General features: G+C 36.8%; 1 protein-coding gene across 7 annotated transcripts in view; it reads left to right on the top strand.

Annotated features, from left to right (window-relative positions):
* The window catches only part of Trpm7 (transient receptor potential cation channel subfamily M member 7), an 85,380-nt gene that overhangs the window by 53,536 nt on the left and 4,636 nt on the right, over positions 1-27,208 (top strand). For 3 of the 7 annotated variants that reach the window (XM_021155472.1, XM_029474518.1, XM_029474519.1), the window contains exons 20-36: positions 681-809; positions 2,091-2,369; positions 3,307-3,481; positions 4,674-4,800; positions 7,718-7,902; positions 9,615-9,747; positions 11,002-11,714; positions 14,191-14,258; positions 16,940-17,030; positions 19,089-19,159; positions 20,821-20,855; positions 22,215-22,240; positions 24,001-24,051; positions 24,130-24,195; positions 25,424-25,707; positions 25,825-25,907; positions 26,057-26,262. In XM_021155472.1, the coding sequence (XP_021011131.1) occupies positions 681-809; positions 2,091-2,369; positions 3,307-3,481; positions 4,674-4,800; positions 7,718-7,902; positions 9,615-9,747; positions 11,002-11,714; positions 14,191-14,258; positions 16,940-17,030; positions 19,089-19,159; positions 20,821-20,855; positions 22,215-22,240; positions 24,001-24,051; positions 24,130-24,195; positions 25,424-25,707; positions 25,825-25,907; positions 26,057-26,262 (2,722 nt within the window). Of the gene's footprint in view, positions 1-680; positions 810-2,090; positions 2,370-3,306; positions 3,482-4,673; positions 4,801-5,021; positions 5,178-5,855; positions 5,904-7,717; positions 7,903-9,614; positions 9,748-11,001; positions 11,715-14,190; positions 14,259-16,939; positions 17,031-19,088; positions 19,160-20,820; positions 20,856-22,214; positions 22,241-23,024; positions 23,980-24,000; positions 24,052-24,129; positions 24,196-25,423; positions 25,708-25,824; positions 25,908-26,056; positions 26,263-27,208 lie in introns of those variants that run through there. The other 4 variants (XM_021155473.1, XM_029474520.1, XM_029474521.1 and 1 more) reach the window with 4 other exon arrangements.

Raw genomic sequence — 27,208 nt, 5'->3', positions numbered from 1 at the left:
AGATAGATAGATAGATAGATAGATAGATAGATAGATAGAGAAACCCTGTCTCGAAAAACCAAAATAGATAGATAGATAGATAGATAGATAGATAGATAGATAGATAGATAGATAAAATATTGGCTTCATCTGACATGGTTTTTGGTCATTTAAAAAAAGGGTTTCATGTAGCCAGTCTGGTCCGGAACTTGCTATGTAAGCCATGCTGGTCTTGAACTCTTGACCCTCCTGCCTCTACCCCACATGTGCTGGGAATAGAAGGCATGTGCCACCATACCTGGCTTGAGAGAATGAATCTTTATTCTCTTTCCCAGGAAAACAAAGTAATGTTGCCTGTTCCTTTTCATCAGTATTAGACAGTTGCCAAAGATGACAAGTGGTTATATGTTAGAATGGGTATTTCACAGTTTGTTCCTTTAATCCTTGCTCTCTCACTCACACTCACATTTATTACTTTGGGATTGATTTAGAGTTCTCAGTCCTAGATGCAGATAATGCAAACCTGTTATCTGCTACCTAAACTCTGCCCCACTAATGTAAATAATGAATGTTGCCTTCATTTGCATGTTAACTAGCCTACCATAGCTCACGCTAAATTTTGTGTTTACTTTAAATGTCCATAATATATTTTACAGTGTAATTGACTTTATTCGTGTAACTTTTGTTTCTTTTTTTATTAGTTGGCATATTTAGGATTTCTGATGCTTTATACATTTGTAGTTCTTGTAAAAATGGAACAGTTACCTTCAGTTCAAGAATGGATTGTTATCGCTTATATTTTCACCTATGCTATTGAAAAAGTCCGTGAGGTATGTCTATAGTTTTTTTTACCAGTAAGTTATGTGTATGTGCAGAATTCTTTCAATTTTGCTGTAGGTGTTGGTATATTACTGTCATTTCAATGGGTGATACGTAGAAGTATGGAACATGTTTGTTTTTCTATTCTGAAAACCATGTTTTTTGTTTTGTTTTAAATATTTTTGGTTAAGCTGGTCATGGTAGTATACATCTTTAATCTTAGCACTTGCGAGGCAGAGGCAGGTGAATTTCTTGAGTTCAAGACCAGCCTAGTCTCCAGAGCAAGTTTCAGGACAGCTGAGGTTAAACTGTCTCAAGAAACCAAAACAATAGTTATTAATAAATTATGTTCATTTTGCACACTATTACAAATATAATTAGTCTGTGAAAGCAAAGATTTACTCATTACACATGATCTGACATTCTTTAGAAATACTAAATATGCAGGTAGATAGTCAAGAAATTGAAAGATAGATGTTTTTCCACTTTTAAAAAAATCTTCAATTGTATAACACCCTAATTTTTTGAGGGGGGAATTTTTTTTTTCTCTTCCTTAAAGAAATGCTTATGGTAGTAGACATCTCTAATTCCAGCATTGGAAGGCAGTTTGGGATCATCTATCTGCTATACAGTGGAGATTTGAGACTTGCCTGGGCTGTATGAAATCCTGTTTCAAAAGTAAAAAACAAACTATTTAAGTTTATGTGCATGGGTGTTTTAACTTACTTGTATGTCTGTGTACCATGTGTGTACCTGTTGCCCACAGAAGCCAGAAAAGGACATCAGATCTCCTAGATGAGTTATGATCTGCCATGTAGGTGCTGGCAGTCAAACTGGGGTCCTTTTGAAGTGTATTCATAGCAGCTTTTGCATGTACTTATGAGAATGGTATTAATTGTATCTGCCTTTAGTGGAGAGGAAGATTGCCTGAGAGAGAAAAGCAAAAGTAGGCTTACAATTGGGAAACATTCTTATTTTGTAGCTTGTAAATATATTTCTAAAATGTTAAATTTTTAAAAAATTACTCAGGGTTACTATAATAAGTTAGATATATACAGATATTTAAATCATTTAATTACTTTGTACAAATAAGGCATCTTTGGAATGTGCTACCAATGTGTTCAGAATTGCTTTAACTTGAAATAAAACCTTTCAAACTTATCAAATAAAATCTCAGGTACTTTGAAAGATTAAAATATAACTAAAATTATCCTGCGAAGTTATAATCAGCTCCTATATGTGATTTAATAGAAAGGATTTGATTCAAGGCTTTTTTCTTCTTAAACCTTTAGGTCTTTATGTCTGAAGCTGGGAAAATCAGCCAGAAGATTAAAGTATGGTTTAGTGACTACTTCAATGTCAGTGACACAATTGCCATAATTTCTTTCTTTGTTGGATTTGGACTAAGATTTGGAGCAAAATGGAACTTTATTAATGCATATGATAATCATGTTTTTGTGGCTGGAAGATTAATTTACTGTCTTAATATAATATTTTGGTATGTGCGTTTGCTAGACTTTCTAGCCGTAAATCAACAGGCAGGACCTTATGTAATGATGATTGGAAAAATGGTAAGTTGAAATGTCTACTAATATGCATGATTGCTTCTTAAAATCATAAAATATATTTTTTCAGATAGCTTTCCCTGGCCCCACAAATTTCTGTTGATTCATATTTATTTGCCTCATACTCTGAACCTACGATTTCTTAAGAATATTTCCTAAGGATATCAGTGTATGTGCTTGTGTGGACTGTGTTTATGGTGTTTTCATGTGTGTGAGGGTGCATATGCACGCATGCAGTGGACAGAAGTGGTGTTGGATGTCTTCTGTCAACCTTCATCTTATTCCTGTAGACCAGGGCTTTCACTGACACACTAGCTTTGTTTACTTGCCTTCTTTCCCTTCCTTTACTCTCTCTTTTGAGTCCTGTCTTTTCTCTTTTGCCCCCCTTATTTTTGTTTTGAGATAATTTTAGATTCATATGGAGCTGTAAGAAGTAATCAAAAGGTTACATTTCCATTCTTTTAAGCTTTATCTCACATGTTCTTAGACTTTTAGCTGTGGTGATCTCACAAAGGCCTTTTGCATGGTGGTACATGTCTCTAGTCCAGCTTCTATGAAGTAAGCAGAGTATAGATGTGTGAGAACAGGTAGAGGAAAGTCTGCATTTCCATTGCTAGTTGACAAAATATGAGAATTGGCACTTACTGGAATTAGGTCTCCCAAGTTTGCCCTTGTAACTATAGTTGTGGTTTTGTCTTATATTTGCAAGGCATAGGCTGTATTTTTGAACCATTGATGTAGTTTATTACAGAGACAATCTCCTTCATAAGGCTTATGCAATGATAGCATTTTTCTGAATGCTATTATTAGCAATAAATGGAAACTCAAATATTTTACTTACCTATTACAACATTAGAAACACTCTTTAGGATAAATTTTGTTGTAGGAATTAAATTCTCTTGTTTCTTAACACATTTCTTTTTCTTTTCTTTTTTAAAAACAGGTGGCCAATATGTTCTACATTGTAGTGATAATGGCTCTTGTATTACTTAGTTTTGGTGTTCCCAGAAAAGCAATACTTTATCCACATGAAGAACCATCTTGGTCTCTTGCTAAAGATATAGTTTTTCATCCATACTGGATGATTTTCGGTGAAGTTTATGCATATGAAATTGATGGTAAGGATTTATGTTTGCAAAATCATCTTTTGGTTATTTTATAAAGTCAGTTTTGCATTCTAAAAATACCGCATATTTTCCAATCAAACTTACAACCTAAATATCCCCACAATGCGTTACCATTAAAAAAACAAAACAAGGATCAAAAAGAGGTGTCTTGAGCATTGTTTAACCGTGTGCATTAGAAGTATGTTCTAATTATCTTAGACAGTGTAGATGTTTACTCACTCACATAACAAAAACTTCAATTTGGTTACAAAGCCACTTCAAGGAGTAATGGTAGTGGTAGTGATTATGGTGATGATAACTTTGCTAATGTGCACACTTTAAAATAATGACTAAATATTAACTGTAAGTGTATATAAGAATTGTCTCATGATAGTTTGTATCCCTTCCCTACTCCAACAAATCTGATATTATTCCTTGTAATTGTGGGGTGGATATTAAAACTCTTCCCTTTCTTGTTTGTGTTTGGCTATGTTCTAGCTTCAAAAGGTTTCAAGCATGAGTAATGAATCCCAAGGAATTCAAATCTAGGGATTTAAAAAAATACATGTTTATTTTCAGTTATGTTTCTATTCATATGTCTGTGTGTGGGTTTGCGCACCTAAGTGCAGGTGCCTATGGAAGCCAGAAAGAAGCATGGGACCTACCTAAAGCTGCAGTTGCGTGGATGGTTCTAAGCTACCTAAATAAAGTAAATGTGTGCTAAAGTAAATTCCGTTTCTCACTTTTAACCATTTAGCCATCTCTGCAAACCCCAAATTTAGTAATTTTCTATTTAAATTGCATTTTAGTCCTCTTTGTGAATATAAAAAAAGTCTGTACCTTCATAGGTTTATTATGAATCTGTCATGTACTTTTTAGATTGAGGTACTTTTCTTACATAAATGTTACATTTTCCCAGTATCCAGTGAGTTTTGTCTACCTTTACCTGCCTACCATGATCTAACTTATGATACTGGTGCTTGCCTGCAGTACAGGGGTGAGGCAGAACAGAAAGCCCCACAGCCCTCAGTGTCTGTCGGAGGTTTCATAAGGCAGCACTCCCAAGGCTAGCCACCTCTCAAAGATCCTTTTCTTTTAAATTCTTAAGCAGATTTCCATGTGCTCAAATTTTCAGTTAGGATAAGAAACTTGTATATTAAACCTTGTATATAAAACAACCAAATTCTTTTCTCTCTTCCCAAAGTGTGCGCAAATGACTCCACTCTCCCGACAATCTGTGGTCCTGGAACTTGGTTGACTCCATTTCTTCAAGCAGTCTACCTCTTTGTACAGTATATCATTATGGTTAATCTCCTTATCGCATTTTTCAAGTAAGAATTTTATTTACTTAATATATTTTATACATTTCTCATTTTGAATAAGATTCACTTTCTCACTTTAAATTCTCAATTTTAATGGAGTATTATATTATCTTTGAAAAAATTACAAATAAGACATGATTTTTTATATCAAAGGAATTTTAAATGTTTGGTTTTGTTATTTTCAACATAAAAAGTATGTATTAACTAAGTATATGCTCCGTATGTAGCAGATGTGCAGTTTGGTCTTCATGTGGGTCCTGAACAACTTGGAGTGGGGACTATCCCAGAATCTGTTGCCTGTCTGTGGGATATGTTCTACCTGGGCTGCCTTGTCTGGCCTCAGTGGGAGAGGATGTTCCTAGCTTCACAGAGACTTGATGTGCCAAGGTGGGGGGGATACCCAGCAAAGATCCTACCCACTCAGAGGAGGAGGGGATGGGGTGTGGGAGGTATTGTCTAAGGAGGTGATTGGGAGCGGGGCAGTGAGCATGATGTAAAGTGAATAAGTAAAAAATAATAATAATTTCAGAAAACAAGAAATAAGTATGTACTCATCTATGTGCATGCCGATGTGTGTTAAATGAAATTAGGAGGTAAGTGTTGGGTGTCCTTGGTGATCATGCTCCACCTTTATCTTAAAATTTATTTTTTATTTTATATGTTTGGGGTTTTTTTGCCTGCTTGCATGTTTGTTCTACATTGGTTCAATATCCATGATGGCCAGAAAAGGGTGTCAGATCCCACGAAACTGAGTTGCAGACTGTTTTGAGCTTCCATGTGGGTGTTGCAAATCAAACTCTATTAATGAGCACCCAGAGCTGTTAACTGCTAAGCCATCTGTCTAGCCCTCCAACTTATTTTACGTTTATTTCACTGAACCTGGAGATTATCAGTCTGGATAAGCTGCCTAGCCAGTGAGCCTGTGTAGACTGCCTATCTCACTGTGCCTCAACATGTAGTTTGCTTATAAAAACAATCTCTTGAAAAACAAACAAAAGGGCTGGTGAAATGAGTTGGTAAGGATACTTATCGACAAGTCAGATGACTTCTGTTTGATTCCCCAGGACCTACATGGTGAAGAGAGTTCTGCACATAACCTGTACATGAAACTTGTAAGGAAGAAAGATATTTTTTACATTTTTAATCTTTATCAGCAAATTTTCCTAGGTTGCTAGGGAATTACAGAAAAACAAAGAACACATGTAATTTTACTTTGTTTTTATGTGACATTCATGTATCATTTTTGTGAATATAGAAATTGTAGGGCTGGAGAGATGGTTCAGCGGTTAAGAGCACTGACTACTCTTCCAGAGGTCCTGAGCTCAATTCTTAGCAACCACATAGTGGCTTACAACCATCTGTAATGGGATCCGACACCCTCTTCCGGTGTGTCTGAAGATAGCTACAGTGTACTCACATATATAACATAAATAAATCTTTTAAAAAAAAAAAAAAAAGAGAAAGCAATTGTAGTTCTCAAAATATTCTTACAGTTTTAGTTTTCCTTTTTTTTCTTTTTTTCTTTTCTTTTTTTTTTTTCTGAGACTTTGTTTCTCTGTGTGTCCCTGGCTCTCCTGGAAGTAGCCATGTCAACCAGACTGGCCTCAAAGTCACTGACATCCGCCTGCCTCTGCCTGTTGAGCACTTGGGTTAAAGGCGTGTGCTATCACCACCCAGGTGCACTTACCAGTTTTGAATACTATGTCATTCTCCACAATTTAGACCATATTTCAAGCCAATATATTAAACTGCCCAATTAGATTATAATTTTTTGTTACAAAACATTTTTACAAAATGTTTTATTTCATCTCTAAATATTCAGAACTGTTGAGAATATGTACTTCCAGGGCTGTCTAGCTTTAAGTCAAAGCAAGGCTCTGTCCCTGACGTCTTGCTGGCACCTTTATTCACTTGATAAGTTAGGGTGTTTTTTTAGTAGCTCAGACTAAAGTTTGAGGTGGTGGTGATGGTTTGTGTGCATGTATGTGCATATATATTGGTCCATGAACACATGTAGAGAAACAGGATACAAGGTATTTTCCTCTGAAGCTCTCAGTTTTATTCTCTTGAGGCAGGGTCTCTCACTGAGCCTAAAGCTTGCCATCTCACCTAGATTGGTATCTAGGGAGCTCTTAGGATGCACTCTCTCTATCCCACAACACTGGGGTTATGTTACATGTGCAACCAGACCTGATTTATACATGTATGCTAAGCATTTAAACTCAGGTTCTCATGCTTGCATAGCAAGTACTCTTAACCACCAAGTCATCTCTCTGAGGTGTGTCTGTGTCTCTACATAGCCTTGGCTGTCCTGGAACTAGCCGTATAAACCAAGCTAGACTCGAACTCTCAGAGATATATCTGCTTCTGTCTCCAAAGTGCTAAGATTAAAGGCATTTGACACCATTCCTCTGAGGTTGAATTCTTGATCCTCCTGCATTTTCTTTTAGCGTTCCAAGTTTTGAATATGGCATGGCTTTCAGCAAGATTTTCTCTTGTTTTATCCATATACATAAATTTTTAAAACTTAAAAGTTATTCTTTTTCCTACTCAGTTTTCTTATTATGGTACAAAACAATACCAGCCATTTGGTTGCATTTTTTTTCCTAAGATTTATCTTTATTTATATGAGTACACTGTATCTGTGTTCAGACACACCAGAAGAGGACATCAGATCCCATTACAGATGGTCATGAGCCACCATGTGGTTCCTGGAAATTGAACTCAAAAGACAGTCAGTGCTCTTAGAAGCTGAACTATCTCTCTAGCCCACCTTGGTTGCATATATTTGTAATTACTTTTTTGTTATTTAAATGAAAGTATCCTTGAGTATATAGTGAAGAATTTAATAAAGTGAAATTTTTAGTATTTAAGGTGCAGGATATAATTGTTTGCTTTGTTTTTTTTTTTTTCTTCATTATTCTAGTAATGTATATTTACAAGTGAAGGCAATTTCCAATATTGTATGGAAGTATCAGCGGTATCATTTTATTATGGCTTATCATGAAAAACCAGTCCTGCCTCCTCCTCTTATCATTCTCAGCCATATAGTTTCACTGTTTTGCTGTGTATGTAAAAGAAGAAAGAAAGATAAGACTTCTGATGGGCCAAGTACGTGAAATATAGAAAATCTTTTTCTTGATTCTCAATATTATACTGAAAACTAAGTTTCAATTTTTTTTAATTACTGTGAAATTAAAATTTGCCAAAAATATAAAACAGTTTTTAGATACAAGTTGAGTATCTTCAAATAAGAGCTATGAAAACTTGAATGTTGAAAATCAGTGTTTTTCAGAATTAGATCAAGAGCATAAAGGATAGCTATGAAATTAACCTGGCCAGAAGACGACTAGAATTAAAAAATAGTAGATTATTGCGAATGCTTTAAACATCAAATGTTTAACTAGATACGGAGAGAAAATATAGCAATCTGTTTAAGTGTTTGGTAAACAGACGTGTCAAGGACATTTTGATTGATTAGCACACCTACTGCTACTTTAACTTTATTCGACCAAGCAGGGTTCTTGAGTATTTTAAGTATACTAGTCCTCTTACCTGTCACATGTAACTGTTACGTTAGCCATACAGAGACATAGAGTCATGTCTGGATCAGGATCCTGCTGTCCTGCTTAACTAAATCAGATACTATGACTAACCCATCCTAGCTATGTGGGGTTTTATACTATAATATTTGATAGTAATATATGACCCCTTCCCACATGCACAAAGTGTGATGTTTCAACCACAGGGGAACTGTGAATGAGAATTCAGAAAAGAAGCTGTGCCTGCAGAGGCAGGCTGACTGATTAACATGTCAGTCACTGTGCAGAGTGTGGAATGTTGTGGGTTATTTATCTTGGGCTATTCTTAGCCTGCTAAATAGCTGTTCCTTGCAGCCACCCCGCACTTCCCACCCTGTGTCAGACTTAACATCCTGATTACAGATAGAACATTTTAATATGTGTTGACTTTAACACCCTAGTTTTCTACCAGCCAAAAGACTTAAGTCATATCTGAGCCTTATAGCTAAGATGTCTGTTATGTGTATTTGAAAAATGCCTATCTGTTCTGGTACTATAAAATCCTCATGAAATTGCTTTTATGTTTGAACATGGAATTTGGGGTAATCTAAATCTCTGTTTTGGGGCCATAATTCATATTTGGCCTCAGAGTAAACGATTGTTCATTAAACAAAAGCAAAGTAATACAATACATACAAAAGTCAATTTAGATTTAACTTCTTTTGGAGAATGGTGCTTAAGGGTTATTGTTGTTGTTGGGAAATGGTATCTAAGGGTTTTGTTGTTTAAATGGTAATGTAAGCTATATCATTTAACCTGTTGTAGAAGCCATTCTTAACATTCTGTTTAAAAAAAAAAAAAGAGTGCATCTTTATACTACTTGGGGGTAAATCACCATGTCAGTTGTACTTACATTGTCCATGGTTTTCTTTCTCTGATAAGATATGTGACAAGAGAGCTGAGAGAAATAGAAAAGGTCTATAGTAAGAAAAGTGGAATTAAAAAAATATGTAAAACTTGGTGGGCATGGTGGTACTAGCCTGTCACCCCAGTTTTGGGAGGCAGAAACAAAGGGGTGTCCATGAGTTCCAGGCTAGTTTAGTCTACATAGTGAGCTAGGACAGCCAGGCTTTGTAGAAAGACCCTGTCTATTGGATGGATGAATAAATGGATGGATGGATAAGCTGTGTAGAGGGCCCCTGTTCAAATAGATAAATAAAAAGGCAACCCTGAAGTCTGGAAACCTGGTAGAGGTAGCCTTTTATGTTTTGTGTTCTAATTTCTTTCTGGGCTTCTCCTTAGAACTTTTCTTAACAGAAGAAGATCAAAAGAAACTCCATGATTTTGAAGAGCAGTGTGTTGAGATGTATTTTGATGAGAAAGATGACAAATTCAATTCTGGGAGTGAAGAGAGAATCCGTGTCACTTTTGAAAGGTTTGTATGCTCTTTAATTATTTTTGACTGTTATGTCAGAATGAATCCTGTTAGTTGATACATGTTCACTGTTCAGTTTATTTTAAGAAGTAAGAAGTTTCATATTTACACCTTGAGAAAACAGGTCTACTGCATTTAAACCCAGTAGATAAATTTTATTTTAATTTTCATAAATATATTTTTAAACTTTATTTTTATTTTATATGAATGGGTACTTTGCCTACGGGTTTGTGTGTGTGTATGTGTATGCACATGCACATACATACATCTTTCTCTTGGAGGTCAGAAGAAGGCATTGGATCCCCTGGAACTGGTGTTATAGACAATTGTGAGCCACCATGAGCATGGTGTATGAAAGACCAGCAAGTGCTCTTAAGCACTCAGCCACTGTTTAACCCATAGTGGTGCTGAGGGTCAATTCCAGGCCTCACTCTTGGTTAGGAAGTGTACCTCTGAGTCTGGCACTTAGCATTAGTGCTCTTATTTTTTGACTATAGTTGCAAAGGAGAGAAGAGTTGGAGTTCTTAATTATTTGAGAAGAGAAAATAAAACTGTCATTACTATTTTAAAGCTTTTATTTCCTTGCATTTTTTTATTTCATAGTATAAGCATATGGTGTTTGTGTATGACACTGATGGTGGTCCTTTGTATATGTAGATGTATATAGATTTTGTGAATAGACTCAATAGCTTATGAAACAAAATTTGTTTTTAAATTTTGTGTTTTAAGCCAGGTAGTGGTGGTGCACACCTTTAATCCCATCGTTCAGAGACAGAGCTAGGCAGATCTCTTGAGTTCCATAAATGAGGCCTTCCGAGTCTAGAGTGCAAGTTCCAGGACAGCCAGAGAAACCCTGTCTCCAAAACAAAACCCTTTGTGTTTTAAGTATGATAGCATTAGCACTGCATCCTTCTGAAATACAAGGTGTAATTTATACAAATTCATAACCATACTTTATTTTTGCAATGTATTTGTTAAAAAGTAAGATTTCTCTTACTCCACTATCATCCATTTAGACTATAAAATATAATTTATTTTATTTATAAAAAATTATTGTACCTGTGTATGGATGATGTGGGGCTCATGCCTTGGTGCAAGTGTACACATTAGAGCACAACCTTGCAGAGATGTTCTTTCCTTATGCACCTATGTGGATTCCTAAGCTCTCAAACTCTGCTCTCCACTGAGCCATCTACATTATCCCATCTACATTAATTTTAACATCTGTAAAATGCCCTTTTTATCCCCCTACAGAGTGGAGCAGATGAGCATTCAGATTAAAGAAGTTGGAGATCGTGTCAACTACATAAAAAGATCATTACAGTCTTTAGATTCTCAAATTGGTCATCTGCAAGATCTCTCAGCCCTAACAGTAGATACATTAAAAACACTTACAGCCCAGAAAGCTTCAGAAGCTAGTAAAGTGCACAATGAGATCACACGAGAATTGAGTATTTCCAAACACTTGGCTCAGAATCTTATTGATGATGTTCCTGTAAGACCTTTGTGGAAGAAGCCTAGTGTTGTAAACACACTGAGTTCTTCTCTTCCTCAAGGTGATCGGGAAAGTAATAATCCTTTTCTTTGTAATATTTTTATGAAAGATGAAAAAGACCCCCAATATAATCTGTTTGGACAAGATTTGCCCGTGATACCCCAGAGAAAAGAATTCAACATTCCAGAGGCTGGTTCCTCCTGTGGTGCCTTATTCCCAAGTGCTGTTTCTCCCCCAGAATTACGACAGAGACGACATGGGGTAGAAATGTTAAAAATATTTAATAAAAATCAAAAATTAGGCAGTTCACCTAATAGTTCACCACATATGTCCTCCCCACCAACCAAATTTTCTGTGAGTACCCCATCCCAGCCAAGTTGCAAAAGCCACTTGGAATCCACAACCAAAGATCAAGAACCCATTTTCTATAAAGCTGCAGAAGGGGATAACATAGAATTTGGAGCATTTGTGGGTAAGTGTGGCAAACTCTTACTGCATATTAGTGTTGCTTTTCATGTCAGAACTACTACCTTAGAAAAGTAATTAGCTAACTAATAAAAATGTATATAGACAGGATCAGAAATATTAAACAATCAGTTGAATTGGGCTGAAGAAGTATATTGCTACGTACGTGCTTGGTGCCATTAACTATAGTAAACTTATTTAGACTCTGTCTTTTGAATTTAAACATGCCTTTAATTGGGTTTGTCAGTTATTGGAGGTATCTGACTGAAAGTAGGGGGCTCTTGGGAGGTTAGAAGCTGACACCAGTATGAATAGTGTATGATTTCATATACAAGCCAGGAAAGTGTTGAAAGTGAAAGGTGCACTGCAGATCACTATGTTAGGACTTACGTGGGCAGCACACTCATTCATTACTTAACAGTGATGCACTAGGCAGCATGATCATATGAATAACTTTAATAAAACAGAAAAGAAGTGGTTTGCCTAATAGCAAATTTTATTTCCCTACCAATCAAACATAGGTCTGTATGTATCTACTCAATTATGGATCTAAAGATGAAAGCATGGGTTGTTTTTAAATATCTTTATGCACATGAGTTTTTGCCTGTATATATGTCTGTGCACCATGAGTGTGCCTGTTGCCCATGGATGTATCAGGTCTCCTGAAAGTTGAGATATGGATGAGTAAGTTGTAAGCCACCATGTGGGTGCTGGGAACTGAACCTGGATCCTTTTCAAGATGAACAAGTTCTCTTAACCACTGAGACATCCCTCCAGCTCCCTTTCCTACTTTTATCAGCTATCTTGCACACTACAGAATCGGGAGGTACCTTTATATTCCCCCCACCTTTTACACAACGTTCCCTGAGCATTGGCTAGTGGGAACGTCTCATTTAAGGGTTAGTACTCCCAGTCACTTGTTCTCAGTATCTTAACCAATTTTGTGTCTATGCACTGCCTGCTGAATAACGAAGCATCCTGTACCGTGGTTGAGAGCAGCCCAGGACTGTCAGTACAAACATACATCTAGAAGGTAACTTGATTCATCATCAGTTACCAAAGCAATAGTATTGTAAGGTCTACCTTATGGCCGATGACCTTCCCCGACATGGATTTATAATATCGGGCATTGATTGATACTTTGTATAGCAGGCCTCAGATCCATTAGAAAGCAATTTACTCCACAGCAGTCATGCCACCATTAGAGCAGAGAAGACTGGCACAAAAGAAAATCTTGTCATTGTAATTGCTTAAGTAATGGCAAAATATGCCCTTTTGGCAGTAATCCTAAATTAATAACATTTGTGAAAATTATTTGGCCAGGGAACTGAAAAAGAACTAGACTATAATGAAATAAATAAATCGTGTGTGTGAAGAGAGTGTATAAAGGGTGGCTGGACAAGTCCCTGAAAAGCTTTGTTATGCTAGGAAGAAGCATTGGAACTACACTGATTTTTATACTTAGGGAGTTTTATTTGGATATTTTTGTTTTGGCTTTTTGTTTGGTTTTTAGAGGCAGGGTCTTGCTAAATAGCCCAAGTTGTCCTTGAACTTAGAATTCTCCTACCTCAGCTTCTCCAGTCCTGGCATTTATTGTAAGCACAGTCTAATCATAGTGAGCAGATTGTCTTGCATTAAATAGTAGTATAGACTAAGCATATTTAAATGCTGACCATATGCCACACAGAAGAGAATAGATAACTGAAGAGCAGTATCATACGACTAGCTGGGCTCTGTGATTTGGGAGTGTGTGGTGTTTTAAACACCTCCTGGTAGATAAGAGTATTAAAGTATTTAACTAAAGAAGTTTCTGGAATAACTTGCTCTTCTGGAGTAGTGTTCATATTATTCTAAAAGCTACCTGGGGCCTTTTGCCTTTTCATGTCTAGCTTCTCCTGTCTTTAACTGTCTTTTTAGCTTTCCCACCCTACAGATTTACCAAGTTGTGAACATTGTAATGATTAGCTGGAGAACATGTTAATAAGACTGTGTAGAGTATCCATATTAAGGCCAACCTGGCATGCTATCTAGGTACCAAACATAGTTATGTTTATTGTTAGCGTATCTGGAAAAGTGAATACCATTTCCAAGTTTTTCTTAAGCTTGTTTGGTCCTTCCTCCACTTTACAAGTGTTGGGAATACAGGTGTACACCAGCTCAGTCTATTTATACTTCATTATTAAGAGTAAAAACGTTCCCTTTCAATTCCAAGGTTTACTTGTGTGGGGTTCTCAACAGGAGATCTTTGTTGTTTGGTGTTGGATGTCTTCCTGGTAGCTATTTTCAGTATGACTCTTGTAAATGAATGAATGAATGAATGAATGAATGAATGAATGAATGAATGGAACGTTTGTAGAGACTGAAAGTTACTTGAATCATTTGTTTCTAAGATTGTACTTCAGTTAGTAGAAAAGAAAAAGTTTTCATTGCAACCTTTTTTTTTTCTTTTTTCTTTTTTTTTTTTTCCTTTTTCCCCTGTTAAGGACACAGAGATAGTATGGATTTACAGAGGTTTAAAGAAACATCAAACAAAATAAGAGAACTGTTATCTGTAAGTAGACACTTATAACAGCACAATTAAATGTAATTTCACTTTTATGTTCATTTCTTCTAAATAAAATTAAACTTTTTTTTTTCAATAAAAATTAGCTGAGATTGTCATCAGTAGAATTACCCCAGATATTTGAAATGGTTATGTTTCAAAGGGGAGAAACATGAAAAAGTTTAAAGTAGCTTGCATTTTTGTTAAATAAAATATTTAAATTTTCCTTTTTAAAAAATGCTTTTGTTTGTTTGTTTCCGAGACAGGGTTTCTCTGTGTAGACACAGTTCCTGGCTGTCCTGGAACTCACTTTGTAGACCAGGCTGGCCTTGAACTCAGAAATCCACCTGCCTCTCTCCTCCCCCAAGTGCTGGGATTAAAGGCATGCACCACCACGCCCGGCTCTGTTTCCTTTTTTTATAGAGTAATTACTGAACCTAAGTTTTCTTTCAGGTCTCAAAAGTTCATTAGAACATGATCCTAGTTCTCAAAGAACTTAGAATCTAGAAGTTAAAAGCTATATATAAAATGTACCTATGTAGACTATTAAATAAATTCTTACTAATGTTTAATGAGTATATGGAATGATTGGCAAAAAATAAATAAGTCTTTCTTGCCTGGAAATTAGTTTTTATTTCTATTGCTGTCATAAGTTACCTGTAGCCCCCATCTCCTTAAGAACAGTGATGTAGCTGCTACATCATGAGTGCCTTGAACTGCTTTAGCTATCTGTCCCTCGAATTTACATTTTAGGAATGACCAAATGACCAAAAAGCAGTGGTAAAACAAGATATTTTTTTTCTAAATATATAGCCAAGAATATAATAACTAAGAAACTTGAGTTATCCCTCCCCATATGAGCCAAATTAACTGTTTCATTGCTATCAGGCACTTTATATACTACCCTGCATGTAAAAGGCAGGCTCAGGTGCAATTTACTACTGATGGTAACATTTGTATCTATAATGACATGTATTCCCATTAAAGCATTGTACTGAAGGCCGGAGGACAGTGGTGGCGCATGCCTTTGATCCCAGCACTTGGGAAGCAGAGGCAGGCGGATTTCTGAGTTTGAGGCCAGCCTGGTCTACAGAGTGAGTTCCAGGACAGCCAGGGCTACACAGAGAAGTCCTGTCTCAAAAAAAAAAAAAAAAGCAAAACAAACAACAACAACAACAAAAAACAGCATTATGCTGAAATGATGAACATAATATCTAGTAAGTAGCTGTTGTAAATTAGAAATTTAATTGGTGAATATCTGCAAATTGGGAAGCAATGGTTTTGTGTTTCTTCCCTATTTACCTGAAAGTTTGAAAATAATTGCATGTGCATCTTCAAAGAGAAACAATAGGATGATTTATAAAACATCATGGTGCATTCAGAGGTCCCTGAATATCCAGTATCATCTCGTTAGTATGTGTGGGAGTCAGAAACTCAGTTTACATTAACATAATCTTTTAGATGGAGGAAATCAATGTAAGTTTAGTGGACCAATCAGAGACTAAGACCATTCTTTGCTCACTGTTCCTTCTTACTTACCTCTTTTAAATCTTTTGGTAATTTTGAGAATCTCATAAAGTCTATACTTGGATAGTTGGACTAGTTTGGTTTTTCTTTCTTTTTCGTTTTTGTTTGTTTGTTTGTTTTGTTGTTGTTTTGATTTTGGCTTTTGGGTTTTTTTCGAGACAGTTTCTCTGTGTAGCCCTGACTGCCCTAGAACTTGCTCTGTAGACCAGGCTGGCCTTGAACTCAGAAATCCACCTGCCTCTGCCTCCCACATGCTGGGATTAAAGGTGTGCACCACAACTGCCCAGCTTTGGGCTAGTTTCTAAGTCCTTATCTGCTTGCCTCCCAAGAACTGGGAGGCAAGCAGAACTGTCACATTCACCAAAGTATTATTAGGCCAAAATGGCAGCAGGCCTCTTAAATGTATGAATAATGCAAAACATAAGGAACCTTTCAAAGGGATTGAAATGCTATATCAGAACAGATTTAAAGGTTTTTAAAAAATATTTATTTATTTATGTAATGTAATGTAATGTATAGGACTATACCATTATTCTCTTCAGACACACCAGAAGAGGGCACCAGATTCTGTTACACATGGTTTTGAGCCACCGGGTGGTTGCTGGGAATTGAACTCAGGACCTCTGGAAGAGCAGTCAGTGTTCTTAACTGCTGAGCTTTCCAGCCCCAGATTTAAAGTTTTAAGATTTATTTATTTTATGTATATGAATACACTGTAGCTGTCTTCAGCCACACCAGAAGAGAGTATCAGATCCCATTAAGGATGATTGCTGGAAATTGAACTCAGGACCTCTGCAAGAGCAGTCAGTACTCTTAAACCACTGAACCATCTCTCCAGTACCAGAACATAGTTAAAGAGAAGTTAACAAACAGTTCATATTGAATAGTATGCAGGAAGCCACAGTGGCACTACTTCTCCTTTATCAAGTAATAATAGTTTTAGTTTCAATTTTTCCCCCCCTTTCTATATTTTCCCAAACATCTTGCTTGAGAATTTATATTAATGTAAAAAGGATTCATTCAGATGAGTAGGTAGTTTCAAGTAGTTTGTGAGTTTCACACTGAAGTAACAGATCTGTTATATATCTTTTAATGATCAAGTAGAATAAAGTATATTGAATTCAGTTCCTTTTAAAATTTATATGCACGTACAATCTATACAGAATGATACTCCTGAAAACACTCTGAAACATGTGGGTGCTGCTGGATATAGTGAATGTTGTAAGACTTCTACTTCTCTTCACTCAGTGCAAGGTGAGTGTTTTGACCTTACTATGAATTCTGTTAGCAAACATACAAAGCTTTAAGTAGATGTTTGCTAAGCACGTTATTAATAGTGTGTAATTTACTACAGTGCATGTTAACAGCATGTTCAAGCCTAAATATATCGTTTTAATAGCTGCAGAAAAGGCATTTGATAAAATTGAACCATCTGTTCATGAATTAATCTTACTTAGTAATGTATGGAGTTCTTTAATTACAATAAAAGTTATCTGTAAAAACTTAACACAAGTCGCATTTTAACAAGATATATTGAGAACTAAGATGAGAAATAAGACAGAAGTTGTATCTGTTTGTACTCTATATTCTAGTCCTGGAAATAAGGCCAGTAAAGATAGGAGTAGTTATCAAGGAAAAGGTGAGACTGTCAGATAGTTTTGATTTTTTTGAGACGGGGTTTCTCTGTGTAGCCCTGGCTGTCCTGGAACTCACTCTGTAGACCAGGCTGGCCTTAAACTCAGAAATCAGCCTGCCTCTGCCTCCCAGGTGCTGGGATTAAAGGCGTGCGCCATCACTGCCCGGCTTGTCAGGTAGTATTTTAGATAATATGTGTTTTATTTCTAAGAGTAACACAATTATTATTGCCCAATCCTCGTTTCAGTTTTAGGTCATATCTCTTAGTTTGCTGTTTCTTTATTTGTTTGTTTGTTTGTTTGTGAGACAAGGTCTTCCAATATAGCCCTGGCTGTCCCAGGACTCATCATAGATCTAGATGATGATAGGCTAACCTCAAACTCACAACCACTGTGTCCGGAAAGCTGAAATTAAAGGTGTGTCCACTGTGCCTGGCTCTTAGCTTTCTTGACTCAATGGAATCTGAACTCTCTTCCCACTGTTCCCGGATTGAACACATAACACACAGTATGTACACCTTCACCTCCTCCTGCCAGTGCAGTAATGTCACAAGTTTAGTTAAATCAGCATCCTAAATGCTCTATTTGACTAAATATTCTTTCGTTTTCAAATTATTGAAAAGGTTTTGCCCAGCATTTTGTAATATATTTGAACCTACTATTTTTTACTTTATTTTGTTTTTTTAAGATAGGGTTTTATTATGGCCCTTGACTTCAAGGCAGTCACCCTGCCTAACCCTCTTTGGTGCTGAAATTGAAGGTGTGCACCACCGTAGCTGACTTTACATTGTATACTTGGTGTTGAACTTTTTCTGAGACTTTTAATTTCTTGACATTGCCAAAAATACTTTCCATTTTAAAGTTCACTTGGGATTTTTTTTTTTTTTCTAAAAAAGCCTGTGACAACAGGATATTATCTTAAATCAAGAATAGAGGTAACAGTCTGACACTCATTATTATCATCAGAGTAAAAGATAAGGTGGGATGGCTGAGCAATGAAGGGCTGCTCTTAAGAGGATCCAGGTTTGATTCTCAGAACCCACACGGAGGCTTACAGTCATGTAATTCCAAACTAGAGAATCTAAATTAATTTAAAATCTTTAATGATAATAAGATGACAGTCAGATGGATCTATGTAAGCTGAAGGTAAGTGTTCTACATATCAGGTTCCAGGCTAACCAGGGCGACAAAGTAGGACCCTGTATAAAATGATAATGATGGGTGATGGTGGTGGTGGTGGTGGTGGTGATGATGATTGAAAGGAGGAGGAAGAAAAGAAAAAGGGGAAGGAGGAGGGAAATCCTCATCATCATCCTATGTCCTTTCATGGAACATCTCCAAGCTTAAAGTTATCAAAATAAAACCTAAACAAATCTTGTACAGTGTCAGAAACTATAGTTAGAGCTACTCAAGTGACAGAGGTGGAAAGGTCATCTTTAAGATGAAGACAACCTGGTCATCATATTATGATGTTTTTAAATTATGTTTTGTTTCTTTCTTGGTTTTTACAATAAATTGAATGATTAGATAATTTTATAGCTTGAAGGATTTATAGGCCACTTGAGTTTAGCTTTACTGGAGAGAAGAAATCTTATGAAAGTTATATTCTACCTAGGAACACTTTGTCTTATTAGTGAATACTTTAGTTATTCAACTATGTCTTTTTAATTTCTTGTAGCAGAAAGCTGTAGTAGAAGAGCGTCGACGGAAGACTCTCCGGAAGTTGATTCTAAAGCAGCTTTGTTACCGGTTTGTACATTACTTTTTTTGTTTGTTTGTTTTTTGTTTTTTGAGACAGGGTTTCTTTGTGTAGCCCTGGCTGTCCTGGAACTCACTCTGCAGACCAGGCTGGCCTCGAACTCAGAAATCCGCCTGCCTCTGCCTCCTGAGTGCTGGGATCACCACTGCCTGGCTGTTTGTACATTTCAATACACTTACTGATGAATAGATAAAATGATCGTTAATATTTGATGGGCAGATAGATCAAGCTCTTCTTAGAAAACTGACCTTGGGCTGGAGAGATGGCTCAGTGGGTAAGAGCACAGAGTGCTCTTCCAAAGGTTCTGAGTTCAAACCCCACCAATCACATGGTGGCTCACAACCACCTGTAATGAGATCTGACGCCCTCTTCTGATGTGTCTGAAGACAGCTATAGTGTACTTACGTATAATAATAAATAAATCTTTTTAAAAAAAAAAAAGAAAAAAGAAAACTGACCTCAGTACATGGTGGCAGTTAGACAAAACTCACCTCCTCCAGTGAATAGTCAGAAGTTCACACAGAAGAAAAGCAAGACCTAATGAATTGAAGCTAATTATATTAATTCATTCCAAGCCGCCTGTGTTAATGTTTTATTTTCATAAACTTCTTAAAACCAGATGGACAACCAAGACAGATAGCTCAGGTGAAAGCAGAGAAGTATCTAGAAAACAGCATTCATACAATACACTCAATAGAACAGTAGCATAGTCAGTTGTTTTACTAAAGCACTGCATCTTTGATATTCATCTACAGTCCCAGAACTATCTCAATAATCCATAGGTTGAGGCAGAAGACCTCAAACTTGAAACCAGCCTGGATTAGATAGTGAGATCATGTCTTAAAAAGCAAAGCAAAAACCCATATTATTTTTTTAAATGTTAGGAAAAGGAATTGTTAGTAGAATGTCACAGTGACACATCCTGCTCTCTAGGAATCTACTGTGAATTTGAATTGTACAGTATTGCACTAAAGTCTTATTATTTTCTTTTCTGAGACTCCACTCAACCTCTAGTAATTAAAAATAGAATAACTGATTATAAATAATAAATTGTGTTTAAAGTGATTAAAACATTAGATAAGGAAAATATACTATTCAAAAATATCAGAAATTTGAAAAATACATAGAGAAATAAGAAAAATGCCAAGCTTGGTAACACATCTTTAATCTCAGCACTTGCAAATCAGAGGCTGGTGGATCTCTGGGGGTTCAAGGTCAACCTGGTCTACGAAGCAAGTTCCAGAACAGCCAGGGTTGTACCATTAGACCCTGTCTCACAAAACCAAAAAGATAATACAAGTATTCCATGGGTGTAGAGCACATGCCTGTAATCCTAGACCCTGGGGACAGAGAAAAGAGGAGGGAGCCTATGTAAGGCCAGCCTTGCTACATAGCAGATTTCAGATCAACCTGGCTACACAGTAATATCACCAGTCCCCATAGAAAAGATTGAGGAAGACACCCACACTACTGTAGAAAATAACATTCCTGAATTTGCTTATTCCCCTTCATGGAACTAGGAAACAAGGACTTAATATTAAGTTCTCATATTAAGAAACAAATGTTAAATAGTTATCATTGATTCTATAGAAATGCTTCATCTGTATTTGTTTTTCTGTTTTTGTGTTTTGTTTTGTCTTTTTGACTAAAGGATTGGTTACGAGATAGACCATCAAACAGAGAAATGTAAGTCTTTTCTTAATGACCTGAAAAGTATCTGAGTTAATGAATACTGTCTTTGTTCTTTTCTGTCTTTCCTCTTTAATAATCTTTTTAAGATAGTTGTTATAGCATTTCTCTTCTTTACAGACATGAAATTGGAAGATCTTTATTATAATCTTCCTATATAGTTACACAGATTTTTCTTATTACTTCAGTTTTCTCTTAACTAATTTTGGTGAAAGACCTATGTGGTGTCTTACATTTGTACATGGTTAGTATTAATATATTTATCAATCATTCTAACCGAACATTATACTGCATGTGGAAAATATCTTGATTTGAGTAGTAGTAATACACAGAATATTTTAGAAAGCTTGGATACTGAATTTATCTAACAAATACAGAACCAGAAGAGTAAGCAAAAGCAGACTGATAGCAATTGTCCTTGATGAGTACAGCTGGAGAGGAATGGCCAGTTTCAGGAAATATGTATCTCAGTGTTGGGAGTCTGAAGAAGTATGAACATAGGAGGAAATAAACAGTGTTGACATAAGTAGGCAGCTCTGTTTGTGAGTTCCATCTCTAATGCCATTTGTAAGAGTTAAAACCAAAGCCTTAGGAAATAGACACAGAATACAAGTTAATTTTCTTTTTTGGTGCTGAGGGTTGAATCAAAAAAAGAGTGTCTCACCAGCATCAAGAAAGGGGATAATTCTGGATCAATGCTCCTTACAAGAAATCCTTTCCCTTACTAAAGTGAAGAGAACCTTTGGGGCCAGTTGGATTGTGGGAATCGGGAAGAGACCTTGGTGGCTCTATATCTCCAGAGTCCTCTTGGTTCTAGTTCGTGCTGTCTCAAATGAGGCTCAAAGCTGTGTATTGGGAGGACTCAGCCTGGAGTTCATCTTGGTCACACCCCACTCGCTTTTTCATTATACCTGTCTCATTTGCACAGGGATCCTTAAGATTCAAAGAACTTCGATTTGATGCTTCAGTCCTTTTCCAATCAGTGTGTTGGGATACTTCTAGAATTATATAAAATAATTTCCTAGCATTGTCACAGTACTGGAATGAGTCTTTACAAATACTGAGTATGAAATAAAAATATTATTAAGATCTAGTTGCCATCAACTTAGCACCAAAATAATGATATATACGTAGCCATATAGTGGAGGTACAAGTTGTTGGTAACATGGATACATGTAAATAAATTCATGTCTGTATATGCAGTACGGGACTGGCAAGTTTTCAGACAGATTTGAACATCTGTATTCCTTTAATTACATTTCATTAAATAATTATTATAATATTTAAAATTACAAGTTAAATTATAGTCAAAACTAAAGTTATTGCACAACTTATATTAGTTTTATATTTCTTTAGGCCATCTGAAGGAGGAACATTAAATGGTGAGTCCGTATGGTAGATTTAATTTGAAAATTAAAGGTCATAATTAAAGCATTTACCATATTATTGTAGGTAAGACATGTTAAGACTTCAAGTTTTAAAAAGCCAGGGAAGTTGGAAGACTTCCCTCATCTTTAATATAGATATTTTAGACACATGGCCCACCTATAAATTATTTTGCCCACTTTTCTGTTACCACTCCCCAGCACCCAAACCCAGAGTACTGGTAATACACTAGGCTCTCTGGCTGCGGCCTCCATCATAAATAACACAGTGACTTACTTTACGTGGGTTTGTGGTACAACATAAACAGAGCCATGCAATTATAACTGTTAAGAGATTCATCACTATTACTGTATTAGTGTAGTTTGTGGATTATTAGTATTTCATAGTATTTCCTTTTTGGAATATATTGAATTTATCCATTCTATTTGATGGACATTTCATCAGCTTCCAGTGTGTAATCATTATCCTTTCTGTTGCTATAAGCATTTTTGCTCATGTTGTTTGGTAAACTTAAACTTGCTTTTCATGGTTATATGGCTAGGGGTGGAATTGCTGGGTCATAGCTTATGCATATGTTCATGGTCAGTAGTTACTACCTGCCAGATAGATTTTCAGAGTACTTAGTCCATACTGGCTTCCTTCCTGTAGTTTACTGCTAGTCGATCTTCTACCACCAAAAGAATTTCTCTTGAAAGATTTGATCTTGCCACTCCTCTGCTTGACATTTTTCCCATTGTCATTCAGTAAAACGCAGTGTCCTTTCTTTGCATGACATATTAGGCTCTTCACAATTTGATATTGCCTGCTTCTGTAGCTTCACCTCCTTCAGGTATGCTTATGCTCTTGCTCGTTAATTTGCAATCTTGGTTGCATATTCAGATCACTGTAGAGTCATCAGTGTGATACCACAGAGCCATAGAATTAGATACTGTGGACTGAGTGTCAGTGGGTGATGGTCAAATAGCTCTACAAACTATTCTAATTTTATGTAGTCAATCATACTAAACTGCCTGGGGTTTCTCAAATGTAGCATGTACTTTAGCACTTCAGATATTCTTGTAAGTGTATCCCTAAAAATCCACTGCCTTGCAGATTGCTATTTCTCTCCCCTCTGTCCTTATTAGCCAGGCAGCCTTAGTTATCCTCCGCTGTAGTCCTCCTGATACACGTGGATGTAGATAGGTGTCTGTATGTACTATATCTCTTTATACCATTGCAGTGTTAAAAACTGTTGGCTTCTGTGTGAGAGAGCAGATTTCCTTCTTGTTTATATTCTAGAACGTAGTACCTCACAGGTCTATTGTTCTCCATCTCTTCTCCCTAAGATTCAATGTAAAATCCTCAATAAATACATACATAAAATGGAGCTGTGGAGAAGGGGATCTGGGTTATCCTTACATCCCAGCTCACTTCTCATATTAGAACACCGAAAATAGTAAGATGGTTATTGTCCCCAAACCCAAAGGGCAAGAAACAGAACAGTTTTTCTTTTCAAGTGGCAGGTGTGAAAGTGCAGTTAATGCCAAGCTGGAGAGTGGGGCCGCGTGTGTTTCTTCCCAGGTGTTTGGAGCACAGCGGCTACTGTTTTACTCAGTGAAATGTGACGTGTGATAGTAGTTTTTTTATTATCTATCTTTCTTTTTTCCCCTGATAGGATAGGTTATGAAAGAAATTTAAGATTATTATTTGATAATGTCTTAGCATAAATTTATGCTGTACAGGTACTTTTTAAAGTCTGATTTATTTACAATTTTAGGTCTTGCTTCTCCATTTAAGCCCGTTTTGGATACAAATTACTATTATTCAGGTCAGTGATACTGAAAACAAAATTTACTGATCTTTGAAGTATTAGAGATTTCATCATTTGTCTCTCATTTCAATGCAGCTGTGGAAAGAAATAACCTGATGAGGTTGTCACAGAGTATTCCCTTCGTACCTGTGCCTCCACGAGGTAAATCCCAAAATCCTAAAGTAAACTGCAATTGCTCTCTAATCTTAACTTAGAAGAATGTGGGTCAGGACAGATTGAGGAGGATTCCTGTGAAGAAATAACAGCCTTGTGCACCTTCTTAGCCTTTGAGAAGGACAGAGTGTGCTAAAATATGGGAGAGCATTAGAAACCATTCTTTGTTCTATTTCAAAACCTGGAAAGTTGACATTATGGGGTGGGTAAGACAGACGGCTCTAACCAGCAGTCTAACATTTCCCTCGGAGCTGTTTTACTTGCTTCCTAAAAGTTTATCCTCAAGAGTTAGGAAGATGAGCCAGTCAGTAAGAAGATGAGTTCTTTCCCAAAACCTTGTAAAGAAGCCAGGTGCACCAGTAAGTGTTGTCATTTCCAGCACTCTGACCAGCCGGCCTAGCCTAATTACTGGGCTTCAGACCAGTTACAGACCCTGCTCCAAAAACTAATGTGGCTGGCTGGCTGCTGAGGAATTGTAAATAGTCTAGCTGTGACGTTCCCTTCCAGCCCCTGCCTGCTTATGTGTGTCTGTACTCCCCACACAGTGGTCATTACATGCTACAGTTTTAAAAGTGCTTGTGGGGCTGGAGAGATGGCTCAGCGGTTAAGAGCAGTGACTTCTCTTCCAGAGGTCCCGAGTTCAATTCCCAGCAACCACATGGTGGCCCAAAACCATCTGTAATGGGGTCGAATGCCCTCTTCTGGTGTGTCTGAAGACAGTGACAATGTACTCATATACATAAAATAAATACATCTTTTAAAAAAAAAGAAAAGTGCTTGTCTTTAAACGTAAGCTCAATAATATTAAACTGTTTTTTAAGTTTGTTTGTAATATACATGCATAAGATGTGGTGGTGCACACAGACAGCAGAGGAGAACCCTGTATCCTGCTCTGTTACTTGGTGCCTTGTTTCTCACTGCACCTGGAACCAGGCTGGTAACTAGCAAAGCCCAGAGCTCCAAGCAGCACTGGGTTACCGTTGCCCACGTGCTGCTCTCCTCAGGTTTGCCCAACAAGCATTTTATCCAGCTAGGCACATCCCCTTCAAAGGAAGTGTATTTCTATTTTTATCACGTATCATTTTTTGTAAAATTGCAACTTTTGGGTTATCTTTTATTTTTTGTTTAATATTAACCATAGGTAATTACAAATTCTTACTCTTTGTCATTTTTTTAAAGTTATGATGTGATCTTAAACTGTTCATTTGTGTTTCAGGTGAGCCTGTCACAGTGTATCGTCTGGAGGAGAGTTCTCCCAGTATACTGAATAACAGCATGTCTTCTTGGTCTCAGCTAGGCCTTTGTGCCAAAATTGAGTTTTTAAGTAAAGAGGAAATGGGAGGCGGTTTACGAAGAGCAGTCAAAGTGCTGTGTACCTGGTCAGAGCATGATATCCTGAAGTCAGGGCATCTCTATATCATTAAGTCATTTCTTCCTGAGGTGATAAACACATGGTCAAGCATTTATAAAGAAGATACGGTTCTACATCTCTGTCTCAGAGTAAGTGTCAGTGAACTTGACTGTAAGCTGTGATCTGAGTTTCCTATTTTAACTTTGGAAGTGTGAATAAATGAAATCTTACTTACATATTGATCAAGGCCCTTCCCTTTTCTATAGGAAATACAACAACAGAGAGCAGCACAAAAGCTCACATTTGCCTTTAATCAGATGAAGCCGAAATCTATACCATATTCTCCAAGGTAAATGTTTACATTTGGTGGGGACTTAGTATTATTTAGATAGCAGTCTTTATTGGCACTCATTGTTCCAGTTGTGTATTTGTTATACATGCTACTTATCAATTAGAATCTCACTTACAATCCCCGGTGATATCTGACTTTTTTGTAAGGTTCCTTGAAGTTTTCCTGTTGTACTGCCATTCAGCAGGGCAGTGGTTCGCTGTAGAAGAGTGCATGACTGGTGAATTTAGAAAATACAACAACAATAATGGTGATGAAATCATTCCTACGAATACTCTGGAAGAGATCATGCTAGCCTTTAGCCACTGGACCTATGAATATACCAGAGGGGAGTTACTGGTACTTGACTTACAAGGTAAGTCTAATACTAATTGAATTACTGAAGTGAAGTTCTCACCTATTCACATAGTACACATGATATACAGATAATCTGCTAATTTAAAATCTTAGACTGGTAGACAGTGTAAAATGAGGAGTCATTTATAGTCATAACAGTATAGTCATTAGGGTTTTGAATAATGAGATTGGTTGTCTTAACTTTTATTGAGGTATAGTTTTACTATGCATCCCAAATTGGCCTGGTACTTGTAACTTTCCTATCTGAGTCTCCCAAGTGCAGTGACTGAAGGGATGTGCCACCACACCTAGCCTAACTTATCTTTTTCCCTTTTTTTGTTTTTTGTTTTTCGAGACAGGGTTTCTCTGTGTAGCCCTGGCTGTCCTGGAACTCACTCTGTAGACCAGGCTGGCCTCGAACTCAGAAATCTGCCTGCCTCTGCCTCCCAAGTGCTGGGATTAAAGGCGTTTGTCACCACTGTCTGGCTATAATAGTTAGGGTGATACATATTCGTATGAAATCTACTACAATACTCTTAGTTGTCTAGCTCTTAGTATTTCGTAGGTATAAAAATCATTTTTTAACCAAAGCAGTAATGAATGTCTTTGTTTTTTGTTTTATGTTATCTTTCACTAAACTATCCAAAAATAAATTAGTAGCTTATAACAACTGCTTAACTCATGGCTTCCAGAAACCCGGGGAGGTCAGAAGAGGGCAGCAGATCTCCTGGAACTGCAGTTCTTAGACTATCCCCTGAGGTTCCAGGCAGTTGTGAGCCTCCGTGTGGGTGCTGGGAAAAGCAATAAGTGCTCTTACACTCTGAGCCATTTCTTCTGCCCCATACATCCAGAATTTAGATAGACTAGATATCTCATCACTATTGTCCTTTCTGAGAGCTTGAATTGCTGAAGACATTGGATAGTTTATTTGGAATTAGATATCTCAGATCTCAGTTCACTGCTAT

This window comes from Mus caroli, chromosome 2 (genome assembly GCF_900094665.2).
Source record: "Mus caroli chromosome 2, CAROLI_EIJ_v1.1, whole genome shotgun sequence".
In the NCBI taxonomy this organism is placed as follows: Eukaryota; Metazoa; Chordata; class Mammalia; order Rodentia; family Muridae; genus Mus; species Mus caroli.
Note: the sequence above shows the minus strand (reverse complement) of the source record. Positions and strands in the feature narration are given on the sequence as shown.